Below are 17,568 nucleotides of genomic sequence, written 5' to 3'. Positions count from 1 at the left end.
CTCTTCACTTTACAGTCACAAATCTTGCTTTAAATTTTGTATAAAGTTAAAAGTGTTCAGCACGATTCTAACTTTTTTCAGTGTAGTGTCAAAAGAAGTAACATGACTGGTTCCGTAGGGTGACATTACTAAGAGTACGTTTATGTTGGAGCTGCGATAAGAGCGAAGTATACTCCGTACTCTGATAGATTGCACGTTTTTTGACAGAAGACAGACACAGAAACAAGCATGGCGGGAATTAATTTGCAAGGTTGCAACGGTTTTCTACATAACGTGAAACAATTGAGATGGAGAGTTTAGTATTTTTCACTACGTTATGTTTTGGAACTAGAATTTAAAAACGTGCAATCTATCACCGTACGGAGTATATCATTGTTTTCAAATGCCAGCTTCGCTCTTATCGCTTATCGCAACTCCAACATAATCGTACCCTTAGTCGCAGGACAAAACTCACTTCTTGACCTACGCGTCGATAAAATCATATTAACAGTCCAAAGAACGGTTTGTGGTTAAAAATTTAAGAATCAGGATTATACAACGTGTCTCAGAAATAAGTACATTAATTTTAACCAGTGACAGTTCTCGTCAAGAACAACAAAATTTTTATGTAAATACCTACCTATCATTTTTTCGAAAAGTAATTTTCATTTTAGTATTTTTCCCCCCCATATATTAACGAGCTGTCTATTTACTCGCATTTTCTAAGTATTTGACCCAATGACAGTGACCGTGAAATAATACTTTTTGTAAAATCAACGCAAAACATTGTGTTTTTAGAATACAGTTTTTCCGCTCTGCGGCCGAGGTGTAGTTTTTAGTTAGTTTTGTCCGACTCCACAAGGCAGATGTTTACGTGTTGATTATGTGTGATTTTATGAAAATGGCGAGTTTATTTTCGAGTAGTGAATACATAGATAGTGTGTTGGTGTGTGGTGAAGCGTCGGGGTGCTCCGCGAGTTTAGAGAGTCTAGTCGTACTTCTTGTGGGGTTACATGAAGGACTTGGTATATTCGATCCTAAGTGACACAATTGAAGTTTTAAGAAAACGGGTGGAAAATGCTGTCACAACAATTTGCAATAACAGAAGATTGCTGGAAAATGTGGAAGAATCATTTCGTTGGCGCCTTCATTATTGTATTGACAATAACGACGGTCACTTTGAATACTTCTTATAATGGTTAGTGATTACTGGTTACTCTAATTACTTCATGAGAACTTTTACGGATTAATACACTAATTTCAGGAGACATTTTGTCATTATTTGGGTATGGGCACTTCATTAGGGTCATAAAATAGTTTAAAACATTTATTATTAAATTGTTTTCATTTAATATCTACCAGATGATTCTCTTTTTTCTCTTCCACCCTCCACCCCTAGGTTACAGCAACGGGCGCAGCAATTAGCCGCTGTAGGTACTTAAGTTCGCAAGAAACAAGTGAAAGTTTTCTTGCATTTGTTTTGTTTTTCGCTTATCGGCAACGGCGAAGCAAGTAATCCTCATAGGCGGGGAACGAAATTTGTGCCAAATCTTTCAATAATTTTAATTGGATAACTATAAAGTTTAGAAAAAAAATATTTAAATATATTGTTGCTATTAATGAGTTCTATTACCAGTTAAAATTAATGTACTTATTTCTGAGACACGTTGTATGTATGCAGGTATTTCACTCGACGGAATTGAAAATGCAATCCACAATACATTTCCAAAGTTAATGTATATAGCTATTTTAAATATCATATTCACTGTCTATGGTACACCATAGAGATCAGTGATCATATTGTTTTAAAATAAAATTATGAATCCATGACGTTTACGAAACAGTTGTTGACGTAGTTGAATGTGCCGGAAGCCTCATAACATGAGTGAGACTAGTATCGCCGATAAGTGGCGCTACTGGCGGTAGTGGAAATCTGTCTACTAGTTTGTCTAACGTTGCGAGGCTGCTGACGGCACATCCAAAATTTGTGTGGGTTTTCAACGCCAACTGCGATGAGGCAATCATTTATAATAACCCCCTGTACAGAAAAAATAATGTAAGAAGTCCCGCGGCAAAAAAGCGAACTAATGAATGTTTCTATGGTAGTGAGCAAAAATTTTGAAAGTATGTATGTTACTTTTTTGTCATCCACTCGTCCAGGACACGAAAGTTTTTCATACCTAGCAATCGATCACCTAGCATGTTTTACTTTCGCTTTCTAATTGCCTTATCAACATAGAAAGTTACAATTTCGTAGGGGGGAGAATGAAAAATTTATATGTTCAACATAGACATTATTTAATGTGCAAAAAACAGCCATACAATTTACTATAAAATTAAATTTTTTGTTTTGAATGTACTGACAGAAATATTAGCGCCACTGTTAAATTTGACATGGGACTTGTTACATTATTTTTTCTATAGTTTTGACGATTGTTGATACATTTTTCTAATAAATGTGATTTTTTTTTTGTTCGGGAATGCTCTTAAGCCTGGTGCCCAATTCTTGAAATGGATGGCACTAATTCTCATTGGAAAAATAGCAAATTTTCTCATGAGAAATGCAAAAGTGTGTTCTGGACTTATGTCAGACGGATTATTCTACTGGTAACCCGGAGAATTATTTCATCTACTGCTTGTCAAATCTTAGATGGCCGCTAAGGATGCGCAGAAGAGGGAGTGCGATGCAAGATGTGGAACCGAGATGCGACAAGGTGAAGCGGTAAAGTGGGGTATAATTCTGAAAAGTACACTCAGATACAGAAATCGACTTGTTCTAACTCCGCGTTGTCGACGAGATTTTAATCCGTAGCTGTAATCTACTGACGTATTGCGAGTCTTCAACGTATTTGTGATCTGCAATTTTTATTACCTAAATTATAATAAATAGGTACCTTTCCCACTAAATTTCCGACGGCATTGTAATTTTTACATTTCTCCTTTTTAGAAAATGATACACCCATAAAGTTGCTCTTATTGTTAACACAAGTTGTACATTTTGATAATTACGTCCCCTTAAATTTCAAAATCATAAACCACTGTAAATTTTATTGAAGTACCTGTTCTTGCTATTTTGTCGGTGAACGAGTCGATTGGACCGTTCGCTTAAATTACAATTACAAACAGATGTTCGTTATTCGCAGCGCTTCAGCCACTTTTACATATTGCCGTAAATAATTTCCCAGAATTCGAATACGGTAAGATGAGGCACAAAGAATTATTCATTATTTTAGTAAACTGTTATGTATTACGAAATCAAAGACATTATTCCATATACCTAATTCATAATGTCAAATTAATCGTTTAAATTTATTCGTATCCCACCTCCACCCGGCGGCACGGCAATTTTGCCGGAGTACATACACTATTACGGATAATACTATCAAGTAATAGTGCAGTGCTTATCAACATAATTACCGGCGTCTCGCCTCCGCATTTTGACTTTTTTGTGTTTTATGTTCTGTGTCAATGTTAAGGAATTTCCTCACGATGTGACATGAGTATAATAATATACCTTTTTGAATTTCAACCACCAATGTGTTCTCTAAGTCCAAAATTTTTAAATTTTTAAAAAGAGATTGGGGTACTATTCCTGTTGCTGAAATTATAAATGGTAAAATCGAAATTTTTTCTAAACACCAAAGATTTCTCATAGCAACGGAGAGTTCTAAATATTTATTAATTTTTGTATTATATGTCTGTGTTATATTGTGTGAATTTGGAACAGCTATATCTAAAAGATATGCTTGCTTTTGTTGTTTATTTAAAATAATAATGTCTGGTCTGTTATGCTGAATGTGAATGTCAGTTAAAACTGTCCGATCAAAATATAATTTGTAATTGTCATTTTCTAAACAACTTTCTGGTTTATAAATGTAATGTGGTTGTGTATCCTTTAATAAATTGAATTTAACTGCTAAATTCATGTGTATAATTTTTGCGAATATATCATGACGTTTTTTATATTCGCTTTGAGCCAAAACGGTGCAAGAAGAAATGATATGTTATATTAATAACATAATTACATAACATTTTTGTTTTACCGGGTGATCAAGAAGGACTGTTTAAGTTGGCAGTACAATTGAGAAAATTTTTTAATTCGGTTATTTATAACACTGCAACCGGATATGTTTTGTTGGTTTATTTGACAAATATCTGATGTAGGTATAGCATTAACAAGGACAAGCCATCAACAACCGAAAGTTACTCCTGTTATACGATTTAAAATACAATTCAGTGTTACCAACTTAAACAGTCCTTCTTGATCACCCCGTATATTTAATACAAAAATTTCCGATAATATTGCGGAATCTGGAAAAGTGCCCCGAATGCTTGCAGCGTTTCCACGTTGAATGGCAAGGGAAATCCTCTCGAAAAGGAATTTCTTTGATTTTGAATCGCCTGATTACGCGATAAATATGTTTCACTGTGCTTTTAAAAGCCATGGTCCCATGGTTTGGAGTGTACCAGTGTTTCCACTGCTGCGACGCTCGAACAAGTGACGTCCCCACTCCTACCGTCACCATTGCGCATCCGAATGTCAGCGGCCATCTAACATTTGACTAGGCATTTGACGAGCAGTAGTGTTTATCATGGGAAAACAATTTTTTCGCGAGAAATTTAAAAAATTCGACTGATAAATCTGACATTTTTGTTAATAATAATTGAATCGCTGATTGCAGAAAGGGTACAAGTCAGTAAACTGAAGTTTTGAGAGAAACGCAAAAACCGCTTAAGATGTGGTGATCTAGAAAACATGACTTGTACCTCTGCAATCAGCGATTCAATTGTGTTTGTGAAAGAAAAAAAATGGAAGAATTCATTGCAATCTAAGCTATCGAAAATGAAAACTTGGCTCAAATTATGGTTGTCCAAGCACAAATTAAATTTAAACACAAAATTAAATTTTCCTTGCAGCAAAATGTCATCATGTTCCATCAGCTGAATAAGTTTTCTTTTTTGTAGGTCTGAGAGATGTCCACAACGCTTGGCATCATTTTTGTTCGACATACTATTGTCTATTCTTAATAAATGAACAAAATCCATAACGGCTATATTTATGAGGTGACAAATGTGACACAGACATAAGACCACTAGACGCCACCGCCGATTTTTAAATTAAAATTTTTGAAGTCTCCCATTGGTTGGAAAGTCAAATCATGTGGATTAATTGTCGACATATTGCATTTCTAAATTCTAATGTGAAATCATTTTCCAAATGGTTCAAGAATACAGGTATGAGAACATTTTAAATTTCACTGAGAATATTTTTCAGTGATTTCAAGAATTGGACCCCTGATTGGAGGAATGTTTTCCGCTCATGAGGAAAATATCTACTTTACGCTTGTTGTCGGGGTAACATTAAAAAAAAAATGAGCGCGATGAAAACTTCGCACACTGACACTAGTGCGCAAACTTCATCTTTTTTGAGTTGTAGAAAAAAAATTCCGTCAATCAAGTGGTGTGACTAACACGATTCTTGATTAAACATGTTTTGATAATTGAAACAAGCCTTGGGAGATTAAATAACACCAATTTTTGTAACTTCAGTCATACGGAATATGTGGCCGATTTACTCGTTTATTTTTATCTTTGCTGGAAAAACCGTGCACGTATGTCATTTTTATCATACAATAAAAAAATTGGCTTTACCAAAAGCGAACGATTTAACCTTATATGGGGTAAAATTACTCACAATAATTTTAAAGCTGGGCAGGCTTCATTCACTACAAAATAAAACGAGATACTTGGTCTTTTAACAAAACCAGCTTGCTCAACTCCAATAAATGTTATTCTTTACAATTAACGTCTCCGTTCGAGGTCACTTAAGTCAAACAAACAAAAGCTGACATGCATAAAAAAATGTAAAATTGATTTCTGGTTTGTGAAACCGCAAATTATTTTCAAATTTTAAGCTGTCGGTCGCACCCCTGATCTAAACACAGTTTGCTCCAATTCAGCTCTTCAAGAATCCAGTTAAGGTGATCCAAGTAATCACAACTGGTATTTCAATGATAAAATTTATTTTTACAAGCATTTAAATGATTAAAAAAAAAGTATAACGTTGATGTCAATGCGAGCAAGATACCTCGAATAAAAAGACCTTCATGATCGACATCAATCTGGAGATTAAAGTTTGTAGTTCACTTCAAGATATCCTGCCCCGCCTCGTGTTTTGAAATCTTCTCGGTTGGATATATTGTGATAGTTATAATAATATAATATAGACCCTTTTACAAAGTGATTTTTTTAAATAATGTAGAAACTTAAAAAGTTAAACAAATACAATTTGATTGTAAGTAGTAGTCCGATACTCTACAACATAATTTAAATAACTTACCAAATAATTACATTTATGTGTTCCATCATATAAAAACACTTAAAAAAATATCCCCGGAAAAACAACTGTTTAAATCAACCATTACTAGTCTAGTTCCGTGTGCAACATTTCTTGTTGATTTGATGTGGACGCCTGAGGTGGCGCCTCATCGTCGCTGTCATCCAACCCTCTCAAGAACGATTCGAAGAAATTCCCAAACAAACCGCCCTGTTTTTGTTGGGGGGGCTTCAAACCGAAGAATATTTGTCCTATTTTATCGAGATAACCGATATAGCAAGGATCTCTCTTAATGGACGGTTCGTACTGTTCACATAAGACAACGAACGTTGGTAATTTGCGACTACGAAAAAACAGAAATATTCAGATGTTCTATTCACAATTACAAAAAAAATACCTTTCAATAGCTTGCAATAAAAAGAAAATGAAATTGAGTAAAGGCAGTAGGTAAGGAGGACCTGATCTTTTTATCCGAGGATGCTGCTCGGTGTAGCTTGTAAAAGTCTGATACGCGGTTATTTTATTACTTAGGCATAAATACTGGAACACAGCTTGTGCAATGAACAGATCGGCCTCGCACTGGAAGCCTTGGGTGCTTTGAAATTCGATTAACAACTTTGCACAACCTTGTCCATCTTTAGAATAAATGTAGTGGTGCCGAGCTTGAAAATAATTTTTCTCGTCCCAGTAAACTTGTGCTATGCACTGAAATATAAAACGTTCTAATAAACTCTTAGCATTATACTACTTTGAATTAACTTGGTGCAAGAAAGGGTGTCCAAAACTTCGATGATTCGAGGACCACCGTAAAGCCTGAGCTAAGAAGGTTTCTCTCTCTGGAGTGGTAGGACTAATGCTTGAAAAAATTTTACACAATTTAGGTGTCCATCCGTCATAGTCTTTCTCCTCAGATTTGACTAGAACATCGACTAATAATATTGCTAAGTCTGCACCACTGATTTGCTACAAATGCCAACATGACTCGTATGATGTGGTTTAACCAAAAAAATTCACCTGATCGTGTTCTAAAAACAACAGTGAACCATTGTAGAGCATGTCTAAAGTTTCCTTATATTTTTTCTGAGCCAAGTACCTGAAAAGTTGAGGTTAGGTACGGAACGTTCTAGAATTTGGCCCGAGCGAGTCGAAAACCGCCAAAATTACCTAAAATACAGAGTCCTATACATTTGATGGGCTTCGTAATAATTCCCATTTTTGACTGAATTTTCTAATTTTTCTAAAACTCTAGAAACTCCACGAACACTGGAGGCCGCCATGTTTATTTGGAAAATGTCACGCAGGCCTCTATGGTGATTTTCACATTGTTATGTTGGCGATTCTTCCACAAAAATAACATAACGTGAAAAAGTTTTCCTAATTACGACAGAAAAAATAATAGATCGAGTACATTTTACGAGAATGATTTAGTTGATTGGAAAACGAAATGACTCTGTATTTTTAGCGCAAACTTTGAATGTGGGTGTTCCGTTTTACGCGATCTATTTTCATATAATTCTGTGAGGGACACTTTAATTTTATTTTTCTCGAAATTAACGCAGACGAGTTAGAATGTTGAGAATTGGGGTATAGGAGCCGACGATAAGAAGGAATTGGCGATTCGTCGTGAATCAGATTAGAGGGGTAATTATTAATCAATTAATTCATAACTGACAGAGAGTTGGCCGTCAGATGGCGCCGCCGTTCCAAAAATGTAGAAAACCGGGTCCGCCATTGTTAGAAGTCGGCTGTTTTCTGGCCGTGCCTTTACCCAAATCGTTAAAAAATCTCGCGCAAAGAGCCCCCTCCGTTTAACCTGAGGAGTGTTCGGAATGATTTAAGGCCCCCCCGGGTCAAGAGCGGCCATCACGACGCCCATAACGGTGTGCCAAAAGTTTAACAGTCGACGTTGTAACAGTGTGTTATTTTCCAAACATCGATTCAAGCTTTAGAAATCGTGCGGTCCTCTAATCGCCCCTCATCATTACTCGATGGCCCCATCATAAAACACCGTAAAAACCCTCTTTCGACTGCCGCAGCCGCGATCAACGACCAGGAGGGAAAGGGACGGAACGACCGAACCAAAGAATCGCAACAACCATCAATTGTGATTTATTAATTACTAATAATTGTGACAGCTACGACCGCGGACCAGCATTGTGCGCCCCGAAACGCCCAGGTAAGTGGCCGAGTTATCGTCGGAAAAATTTAAATAGTGCCCTGGATCGATTCACAACAAGAGATAGTTTGTACAGTCACTTTTTTCATGACATTGGCCCGAATTGTCATGTTGTCGAAACACCATGTGGCGAAATTTTCGCGTCGATTCAAATTCACCCATTTAAAGGGAACCATACACCATCGCGTCCGTTGTGTCAGTATTTGACATACAATCAGTGACGTCATCACTGTTTTCAAACGCGACGGCTTGATTCGCCGAGGAGTCTAGTGACATACAGGGAAAGGTAAACGTCAAATCTGCAGACGTGTAAGACTTTCCCGGTCTAGTCAGGTCACAGTTTCGAAGGTTACTGTTGTATTTTGTTACGGTCGGCAGTTTCCTTGAAAAGGAAGGAATTTGTTTGTGAAAATCAAAGCTTGCGCGCATTGCTGTCAGGAGAATTTTTTTTGTTTCAGATTTTATGAAGAAGTCATCGCCTGGGAGACGGGCCGTTTGATCCATTTTTTCTGAATAAAATTTGTCTATGTTTAAGTAGAAAATCCGAATGACTGCTACTATGCCACCAGACTGAGACAGCCCTCATTCGTGCAACTGTCAAAATGTCTGGAGGTCCCCCTCATCATCCCCACAGTCGGCAAGCGCCTCCAACGAACGCCGCTTGGAATCACCTGCAGGTAAGATGGCCGAGAGACAGATCCGATTAATCCAAAAAATATTTTGAAGGTACCGAATTATTTTCCGACGAGACAACCCCAGCACGCTCACATGTCAAACGAACATTCCCTGTTACACCAGCCAACTTGGCACACGCCCACCACTGAACCGATGAAAACCATCCCCCACTCGCACATCTTCAGCCTGGAGCAGATGCTGTCCGATAGACAGTTCCCCCGGAACGCCCCGGGCGTCGATCTGTCAGTGACGCGTAACGGCAGTCAAAATGGCGAAATATTTACCAGTCCCATCAGTTTAAGTGTGCGCGACACCAACAAAATAAACAGTTTACCGGTCAGTGCTCTGGACATCCAACCGGTGGAGGTGGGTCCCACCGCAATCAAACCCGTCAGCCCGGGCCTGAAGTCGATAAGTCCAGGTCTGAGCGCCGATTCGAAGAGCAAACGGTCAAGTAAACGCGTCGACTCGATCCTGGAAAGACTCAATCCGAATCTCGAGAAACCGAGCGAAACGGTCGAAAAGGACAATAACGACGAGAAACCAACCAATCGGAGCGTGATCGTCCAAGCGGCGAGTTCGCACGACGAAAACAGCAATTCGAGCAGTATCCTTAACGTCCCGACGCCCACCAACTTAAGAGACGACGATGTCGTCTCGCCGTACAGCAACGAAGACAGCTTGGACAGCAACAAGTCTCGGAGGAAACGGAAACCGAGCAAAACGGTACGCGTGCCCAAAGAAGAAGACAAACCGATCCTACCAGACCAAAGCACGAATCCCCCCGAAGTGAAAAAGGACGACAATAAAACGAACGAAGAAGTGATCGAGGAGAAGAAGATACCGGAGAGGCGGAGATCTTCGGACGACGCAATCGAAGAAGTCCCCGCCAAAACCCGCAGGAAAACGTCGTCGGAATCGGAGACGATCGACAACATAGCTGCGATGGTACAAGAAGGCTTGAAGGTGAAACCTGGAGAAGCGGCGGCCACGCCGGAAGACAAAGAAGACTCGAAAGCCATCTCGGTCAGCGTGATCAAGACTAAGGACAACCTCCAAGAGGCGCTCATCAGCGAGACCAGCGACCTGAGCAACAGTTCGAACAACGTGACGACGACGGCGCAGAAAAAAGCGACCAACACCCAATTCGTCGAAGTCGAGAACAAACTGGAAGAGATGTTCGCCGGAATTGAAGACAACAGCGATCCCCTCAAAACGGACAACGAGGCCAAAGTGGACGACCTCCCGAAACTCGAGGAGAACGCGGCAGCGACCAACCAAGACAACGTCACCTCGACCTCGAACGACCTCACCGTCGCGAAGAAGTCGCCGAAGAAAGGCAAACGGAAACAGAGACGGACGCAGTCGAGGCGAAACAGCGAAAACTCGACAGAGTCCACTCCCAAAAAGAGGACCGGCAAGAAAGCCGCCAAAGCCGCTTTCAAGACTGGCAAAACGAAGAAGAACTCAAAAATCGAAGCCATGAAGGACGTGTACGCCTACGACTCGGGCAGCAACGCCAGTTCGAGCAAGTCGCGCGGTCCCTTCATCCAGATCAGGGGCCCGCGGGATTCGCCTCTCTCCGTCAGCGTGATCAACACACCGACGAACGACGACGATCCCGAAAAGAAGACGCACAAAAACAAGAAATTCCACGACGACAGCGAGTACAGACACAAAGTCAGGTCTAAAGGCCTCCACTGCAGCACTCTGAGCAACCAGTACGACGCCCAGACCAAAGACGCATCGTGGATCTGCGCCTTCTGCAAAAGGGGGCCGCACGCGACCGAGACCACGGGACCGACGCTCAACACCAACATTCCCGCTCCCGGGGACCTCTTCGGTCCGTATTTCATCACGACAAACTCTCCGGAATTCGAACGGCGACTCGACGATCCCTACGACAAACAGTTCAAAAGTAAAAAGATCGCGAGGACTCTGGACAATAACGCGATCGGCGCCAAAATTATCGGGAAAAAGTTCAAAAGAAAGCACTCGCTCGATCTGAAAGGGGACGAGGACGTCTATCTGGGCATCACGGATACGGGAAACGGAACGTACGAGATCTGGGCCCACGAGGACTGTATCGTCTGGGCGGCGGGTGTGTATCTAGTGGGGCCGAAAATCATCGGCCTGGAGGAGGCCGTGTGGACGAGTTGTAACGTGATGTGCATAAAGTGTCATATCAAAGGAGCCAACATATGTTGTCTGAAGAGGGGGTGCGTGAAGGTGGCGCACGTGTGCTGTGCGCGATTAACTAACTGGCAGTTCGACGAAGAAAACTACAAGACTTACTGTCCCGAACACAGGGTCCTGTAACATACCACTTGTGATCTATTTTATATGGGTTAGATTTGACTTTTTTACTATATCTTTCGGTTTCTCTCTTTATATGGTTGCTATTTTGTAAAGTTGCCGGTTCCCTATTGAACACATGACACTTTATACTGTTCGAGTCGTTATCACTTAAACAGATGTTGATTGTTCAATGCGCGGCCTATTAGTTTTATTTATTCAGGCGACTTAAGCTGGAAAATTTACAAGAGACGTGCGCGGACTGGTTTCGCCACGAAAATTCGCAAACATCCATGTAAGATATTATTCGTAGTAAGTTTTCCAATATTGTATTTTTTATTTTATATAGTTTTTTTTTTATATAAAGGCGATTGGACGTAATTACAAAATAGCAATGAAGCATTACTTAAATTCAATCTGTACCTATTACTTGTATAAAGATGGATGTTCCACATAGAAAAGTTTGATTTGAACGATTACATTTAGTGACTAGTTGTTTATAGAACAATAGTATAAATGAAAGAAGAAAGTGTAAAATATGTCTTAAAATACGCTTATTTTTTGTATAAAATGAAAAAAATTTAAAAATACTCTCATTTTTAAATGTATACCCTGTATCATGTTAATGATAATCGTAGTTATAATTATTTACCGGAAAATGTGTACATTGTGTAAATAGCAAAATTTATGTTTTGGGCAAAAGTATTTAATAAAATTAATTAAACCTTCCAGTTAACAGAATTCATTTTGGAAGTACAAAGAAGTTTCTTACTGGTATTGTTTATTTATTAACCCAACCGTCATAGAAACTTGTTTTCAATTGAAACATCCTCGGAGTACTTTGCTGACGGTTTTATACTGCACTACACCTATCATAATGGAGGACGAGTGGTCTAAGGTCCAAGTTGATTTATTCAGATAACTTTGAACACAGTACTGCAGATGATTGGTCTTTTGATAATTTCTTAACAAAAGTACCTAAATAATTGCACAACGGACAAAATCTCGAATAGAAATGTGAAAAAGTAAAGGCAATAATTTTGTTGCTAAATAAACAACGTCGGTATACTGCTTAAATTTAAAAAATCACAGCAGGTCGATGTTTGTTAGTGGAAATTCTAAAACAGAAAACTTCAAGTAACCAATTTGGGTCTTAAGTATAGTATTTTTACCCCGAATAGAAATATTGACTAAAATCATAAATCACACCAACAAAGAAACAGATCTGAAAGCACCCCATCCGGTAATTTATGGTGGGGTAGGTATTAAAATAAATAACCTCAGCCAAATATTTGGTATAGTTTTCCCATTTATAATTTGGTTTTATGGCAGTGCAATTGTAATTATTAGGGGCTGGGGTTGCGGTTTTGGCAATAGACGTGAAGATATTGTAGCCTAGTCAGACAACAGACAACGGACCTTCTTTTACAGTCCTAGGATTTATGGCGGTAGTTGCCTATTGTGGTATTTAACTCCCTGACAAGAGGGCTGGTAGTAAAACCAAATTATAAATGGGAAAACTATAACAACCAACGGGCAAAAATGACCAGTTTCTTACCTGTAAGTGGATTGTAAACTGTATCTTTGTTGGTGTGATTTATGATTTTAGCCAATACATATTTCTGTTAGGGGTAAAAATACATTACGTGTAGTTCTACATTAAGCAATAACACATCCCTCAATTCTGTTAATGTCAAGAGAAAAGTTTTACAGATTTGTGAATACTTACCAGGACATATCTTTGACAAATCGACCAGAATAGAGTACCGAAAATATTTTTCATCAAGTTACAAAACTTACGGACGAAAATTTAAATAAAAGCTCGCTATTGAATACTACTTCTAGGAAAAAATTGTTATTGGACATTTAGAAATTAATTGAACAGTTCAGTAATCGTCGAGCAAATAATGCACGCAGCATGGTACATGTATAAAACCAACACTTGATTTTTTTTTACTTTTATATTTTGTGCTTTTATAAGATTAGGTAAGGTAGGTATTTGGAACGTACGGTCGGTGGACAAATAAAACTGGGACACTTAAAATTTAATCTATATAAATCAGACCATTGAATTGTCAATATATTTGTCAGTGTCTATATAATATGTCATACCAAAGTTAACCTATTTGTGATAAAGGCGTAATTAAACGATGCAAATTTGTACATTTTGACTTATGTGATTGTCATTTTTGTCCCAGTTTTATTTGTCCATCGACTGTACCTTGTAGGTGTGAAATGAGTAGAATTATATACTGGGTAATTCCGAAATAAGTTTGGAAAAAAATGTAGAGTATCCGTGACACAAAATAATTCTGTATAGCTAAATGGCTTTTGGGGGTGAAATCAAAAGGATGAAAATTACCCCATATCCTTGTATTTTCGACGCCTATGAATAGGGAAAATTTCTCCAAGTTTGTTTACTTTGTTAACAACCATTGTTAGGTACATTTCAACTCCACAATAAAGTCGTAGGTGCAAGCACACTGCTTTGTAAATGTTTCTATGGAAATGATCGAAAGGAGTAATATCACGTTTGTGACTGACTGGCATCTTTTACCTTTGATTATTATTGTTGCTAAATTACCAGGATAATTAATGAATCACCTTTAACTCAGCAGCGTACTAGCAATTTTGACCAAATTTTCAATCATTTGTATCTCGAAAACGAAAAAACTTCTATAACAAAAATGTTTTGTCTATGACTTCTTCTCATCATCGCCAATTACCGTTTTTTTTTCAAACTTATTTCAGAATCACCTAGGACACGACCGTCATGTTTAACACTCTTTATTCACAACGACAGAAACCGTCGTGTAACGGTCTGCCTACATTTACTCGTTGCAAATGATAGATCAATGCTCTCGGTACCTACTGGAAAGGAAAGGTAAAGTATGTACTATGATGTAAAGATCACTTTTTCATTCCCTCCCGAGGGAGGGCAGGTTGCTGACGCTTGTCTAGCCTCTTCAGCCACGACAACGGGAAATTTCAGGATGGGTGCCGAAGGAAGGTGATACCGCACCACACTTTCTTCTGTTTTTCTTACATACAGTATGAAACCCAGTCGCAGGCGGCTAGGTTTATTATTATTATTTGGACAAGTTGACCAACAGGATGTCGCAATTACAGGTCAACCAAGTAAAAGACAAAGCAAAAAAAAAGAAACAAAACAATCAAACCACAAACAGTCATTAAGAATCAATAGAACTATTCCAACCCACACCAAGCAACTGACATCCTATTGCAGGTCTCTAATGAGAGGGTTGAAATGGCACCTCTTAATAGTTCTGATAATTGATCATCATCCGGACGACCGGCGACGAGAGTCCAGTATTTGTAGGTAGGTATGTCTAGTCGGAAGAAAGATAGTGTTTTTCGTGCGACAAAGCTGGACGATTTACCTTAAAAGTAACTTGCGACAACAAATCTGAACAGTCGACAAGGCCTTGGATCAATTTGAACAGGAAAACCACTGAGTGCTCAGCACGTCTCGACAATAGTGATGACATTCCGAGTCATTAGGATAGCCTCTGGGTGGGTAACTACCAGTTAACATATGTACCCCGTTCTTCAAGAATCTGCGCTGAACGCGCTCTAGAGAGGATATGTGAATACTATACATAGGTGACCAAACTATAGAAGCGTCCTACTCCAAGCGAGATCGAGGCGAGTATCCCAAAAGATGCACCTCATCAAGTCCTACGACTGTCAATTTTCTACTTCTTCAAGTTACGAAAATATCAGAGTGTCTTCATCTTAAGTGAGACACATTTTTTGGCACTGCTACTGATACAGCCCGTTCGTTGCGAGTTTGAAAAGAAAACACAAAATAACTATTCAGACAGAGATGCACTCTGGGGATGGTTTCAAAAAGGGTGGTGGTGGCTTCTGTAACCTATTTACACGCACGCTATAGGATATTTATCTGACTCTGGAGTCCCGACGCCCGACTAATAAACCGATAATATTGAATTTTTCACCGAAGGGATACCTGATGAAAATGGTAGTATACTGACCGTTTCATTGTAATTTTACCTTAAAAATATTTTACTATATGATGAAGCTTTAGCAGTCTGGGGTGTAGCAAATGAGAACGAAATAAGTACCAACAATCCCACAATTTCAGAAAAATTGGGATAATATTAATATCAAAGGAATAATTGCCAATGACTTAATCTTTAATTCACCTAGAGACTTGGCTCGTTAAAGCTTTGCAATGCAGAGAATCAGGATCTTGGTTACATGCAATACCTTCTCCTAATATTGGTACTCTTTTAGATAACACTTCCTTCCAAGTTTGTATTGGTTTAAGATTGGGTTGTAATCTTTGTACACCTCATATTTGCAAATGCAATGCGAAAGTTGACGAAATTGGCACCCACGGTCTAAGTTGTTTCAAAAGCAGTGGTAGATTTTCAAGACACACGGAAATTAATTCCATTATCAACCGGTCTTTAACTTCTATTCATGTAAATTCAACTTTAGAACCAAACGGACTGTCTCGGGATGACGGAAAACGCCCAGATGGGATGACTTTAGTACCGTGGATTAAAGGTCAACCTTTGGTTTGGGACGTTACTGTTGTAGATACACTTGCAGACAGTTACGTATTGAAATCATCTGAAGTCTCAGGTTCTGCCGCTGAAATGGCTTGCAAACGCAAACATAGCAAATATAGTTCAATCATTTCGTCAAACTACGTGTTTAAAGGTTTAGCATTTGAAACCTTAGGCCCTTGGTGCAAAGAAGCCATCGATTTCATTAATGTCATCGGAAACCGACTTATCGCGGAATCAGGCGATTCAAAATCAAAGAAATTCCTTTTCGAGAGGATTTCCCTTGCCATTCAACGTGGAAACGCTGCAAGCATTCGGGGCACTTTTCCAGATTCCGCAATATTATCGGAAATTTTTGTATTATAAAAAAAATGTTTATGTAATTATGTTATTAATATAGATCTTTCGATTTTTACTATAAGGGTAATTTTTTTCTTATTCATAATTCTTGTCAAATCAGGTTGCAACTCCGAACGAATATTCATTCCCTCATCTGCAGGGAGTGTTCTTAGTAAATTCAAAATTTATTGTAATATTTTGGGAAATACAACTATACAATGCCGCTCCCTGTATTTGGTGAATTTTATAGTTTTATTAGTCGGGCCTTCAGAATCCTATAGCCAGCACTGCCAGCAGCCAGTGGCGTGCTGCTGTTGGTGCCGAAAGCTGTACCTATTTCTATCACAATTATGCGCCCAAGTCACGCGTATTGTCTAGAACGTGTAGTTTACAGAAATTATGTGTCCATAAATTATTCCACCAAGGATTTTCGACTAGTTTTAAAACACTCTAAGTAGAGATCCTTCACAGAACACGTTGTCTTATGTTCTTATTTACGTTTCGTTGCTTCTTCAACATCATAACCAAGTCTAAAAAAATAAACGACATCCTTTTATTTTATTGATTAGGTTGTTTGTTTGAATGAGTTTACGACAAGTTTAATTATCAAGAAATTAATTGAGCTAAACAGATTAGGTATCTTGCAGAGATGTGAACGGAATCACCGATTCATTATATCGCCTAAAGGCGTTGATGGTCACCTTGAAATCAGAATACACGTTCTTTTTTTCGCTTTTAGTAGAACACTCTGTACAGGGTGAGTCAAGTTTTACCTCCCGCACAGTAAACCCTATTAAACAATTAGTAAAAATTACGAAGTGTTAGGGTTACATTCCCTTAATATAAAGTTTCAAACGTGCGCAATCAATTTTCCCGTATCATAAAATTTTAAAAAATCGATTTTGAAAAAAAAAAATTTTTCGTACACGCTCATAATTCACAATTAATTCAAAGAACACATTTATGAAGTTCGCATCGAAGAAAACGTTTATTTTTATTACATTCGCCATAAATCAGGATCGTGTCTGTTTTCTTATCGGATTCATAATTTCATTTAAAAACAATACAATATTTAAAATAGCCACGTTAACTTTGGAAATGTATTGTGGGTTGCATTTTCAATTCCGCCGAGCTCATTATCACTCATGAAATTTGGTTGTAGGTCGTAAGATATTATTGCATATTATGAGCGATTAACGGGCACAATGTTT

General features: G+C 38.4%; 3 protein-coding genes across 3 annotated transcripts in view; 1 reads left to right on the top strand and 2 right to left on the bottom strand.

Annotated features, from left to right (window-relative positions):
* Positions 1-5,847, bottom strand: part of LOC138138949 (uncharacterized) — a 48,631-nt gene extending 42,784 nt beyond the window's left edge. Inside the window, exon 1 of the mRNA XM_069059092.1 lies at positions 5,675-5,847. The gene's annotated coding sequence lies outside the window, so the exon portion shown is untranslated. The remainder of the gene's footprint in view (positions 1-5,674) is intronic.
* Positions 5,848-5,985: 138 nt separating this feature from the next.
* Positions 5,986-7,643, bottom strand: LOC138138947 (Golgi to ER traffic protein 4 homolog). The gene is made up of 5 exons (XM_069059089.1): positions 7,481-7,643; positions 7,331-7,409; positions 7,076-7,279; positions 6,714-7,021; positions 5,986-6,659 (listed from the first exon to the last, which is right to left on the bottom strand). The coding sequence occupies exons 1-5, from the start codon at positions 7,591-7,593 to the stop codon at positions 6,404-6,406; spliced, it is 960 nt and encodes a 319-aa protein (XP_068915190.1). The 5' UTR covers positions 7,594-7,643; the 3' UTR covers positions 5,986-6,403.
* A 131-nt stretch (positions 7,644-7,774) lies between these two features.
* Positions 7,775-12,193, top strand: LOC138138942 (uncharacterized protein CG5098). The gene is made up of 3 exons (XM_069059076.1): positions 7,775-8,492; positions 8,951-9,169; positions 9,219-12,193. Exons 2-3 carry the CDS (start codon positions 9,095-9,097, stop codon positions 11,484-11,486), a joined length of 2,343 nt encoding a protein of 780 aa, XP_068915177.1. The 5' UTR covers positions 7,775-8,492; positions 8,951-9,094; the 3' UTR covers positions 11,487-12,193.
* The last annotated feature ends 5,375 nt before the right edge of the window (positions 12,194-17,568 follow it).

Source organism: Tenebrio molitor, chromosome 9 (genome assembly GCF_963966145.1).
Source record: "Tenebrio molitor chromosome 9, icTenMoli1.1, whole genome shotgun sequence".
In the NCBI taxonomy this organism is placed as follows: domain Eukaryota; kingdom Metazoa; phylum Arthropoda; class Insecta; order Coleoptera; family Tenebrionidae; genus Tenebrio; species Tenebrio molitor.
Note: the sequence above shows the minus strand (reverse complement) of the source record. Positions and strands in the feature narration are given on the sequence as shown.

Bases quoted from the DNA above. Each gene is read 5' to 3' on its own strand.
- LOC138138947 (XM_069059089.1), bottom strand. From the start codon at position 7,593: ATGGCGGCCTCCAGTGTTCGTGGAGTTTCTAGAGTTTTAGAAAAATTA. The intron at 7,410-7,480 runs GTAATTTTGGCG...TCAACTTTTCAG, and splicing joins TATAGGACTCTGTATTTTAG to GTACTTGGCTCAGAAAAAAT. The intron at 6,660-6,713 runs GTATTTTTTTTG...GTTTTTTCGTAG, and splicing joins TTATTGCAAGCTATTGAAAG to TCGCAAATTACCAACGTTCG.
- LOC138138942 (XM_069059076.1), top strand. From the start codon at position 9,095: ATGTCTGGAGGTCCCCCTCATCATCCCCACAGTCGGCAAGCGCCTCCA. The intron at 9,170-9,218 runs GTAAGATGGCCG...AATATTTTGAAG, and splicing joins CCGCTTGGAATCACCTGCAG to GTACCGAATTATTTTCCGAC.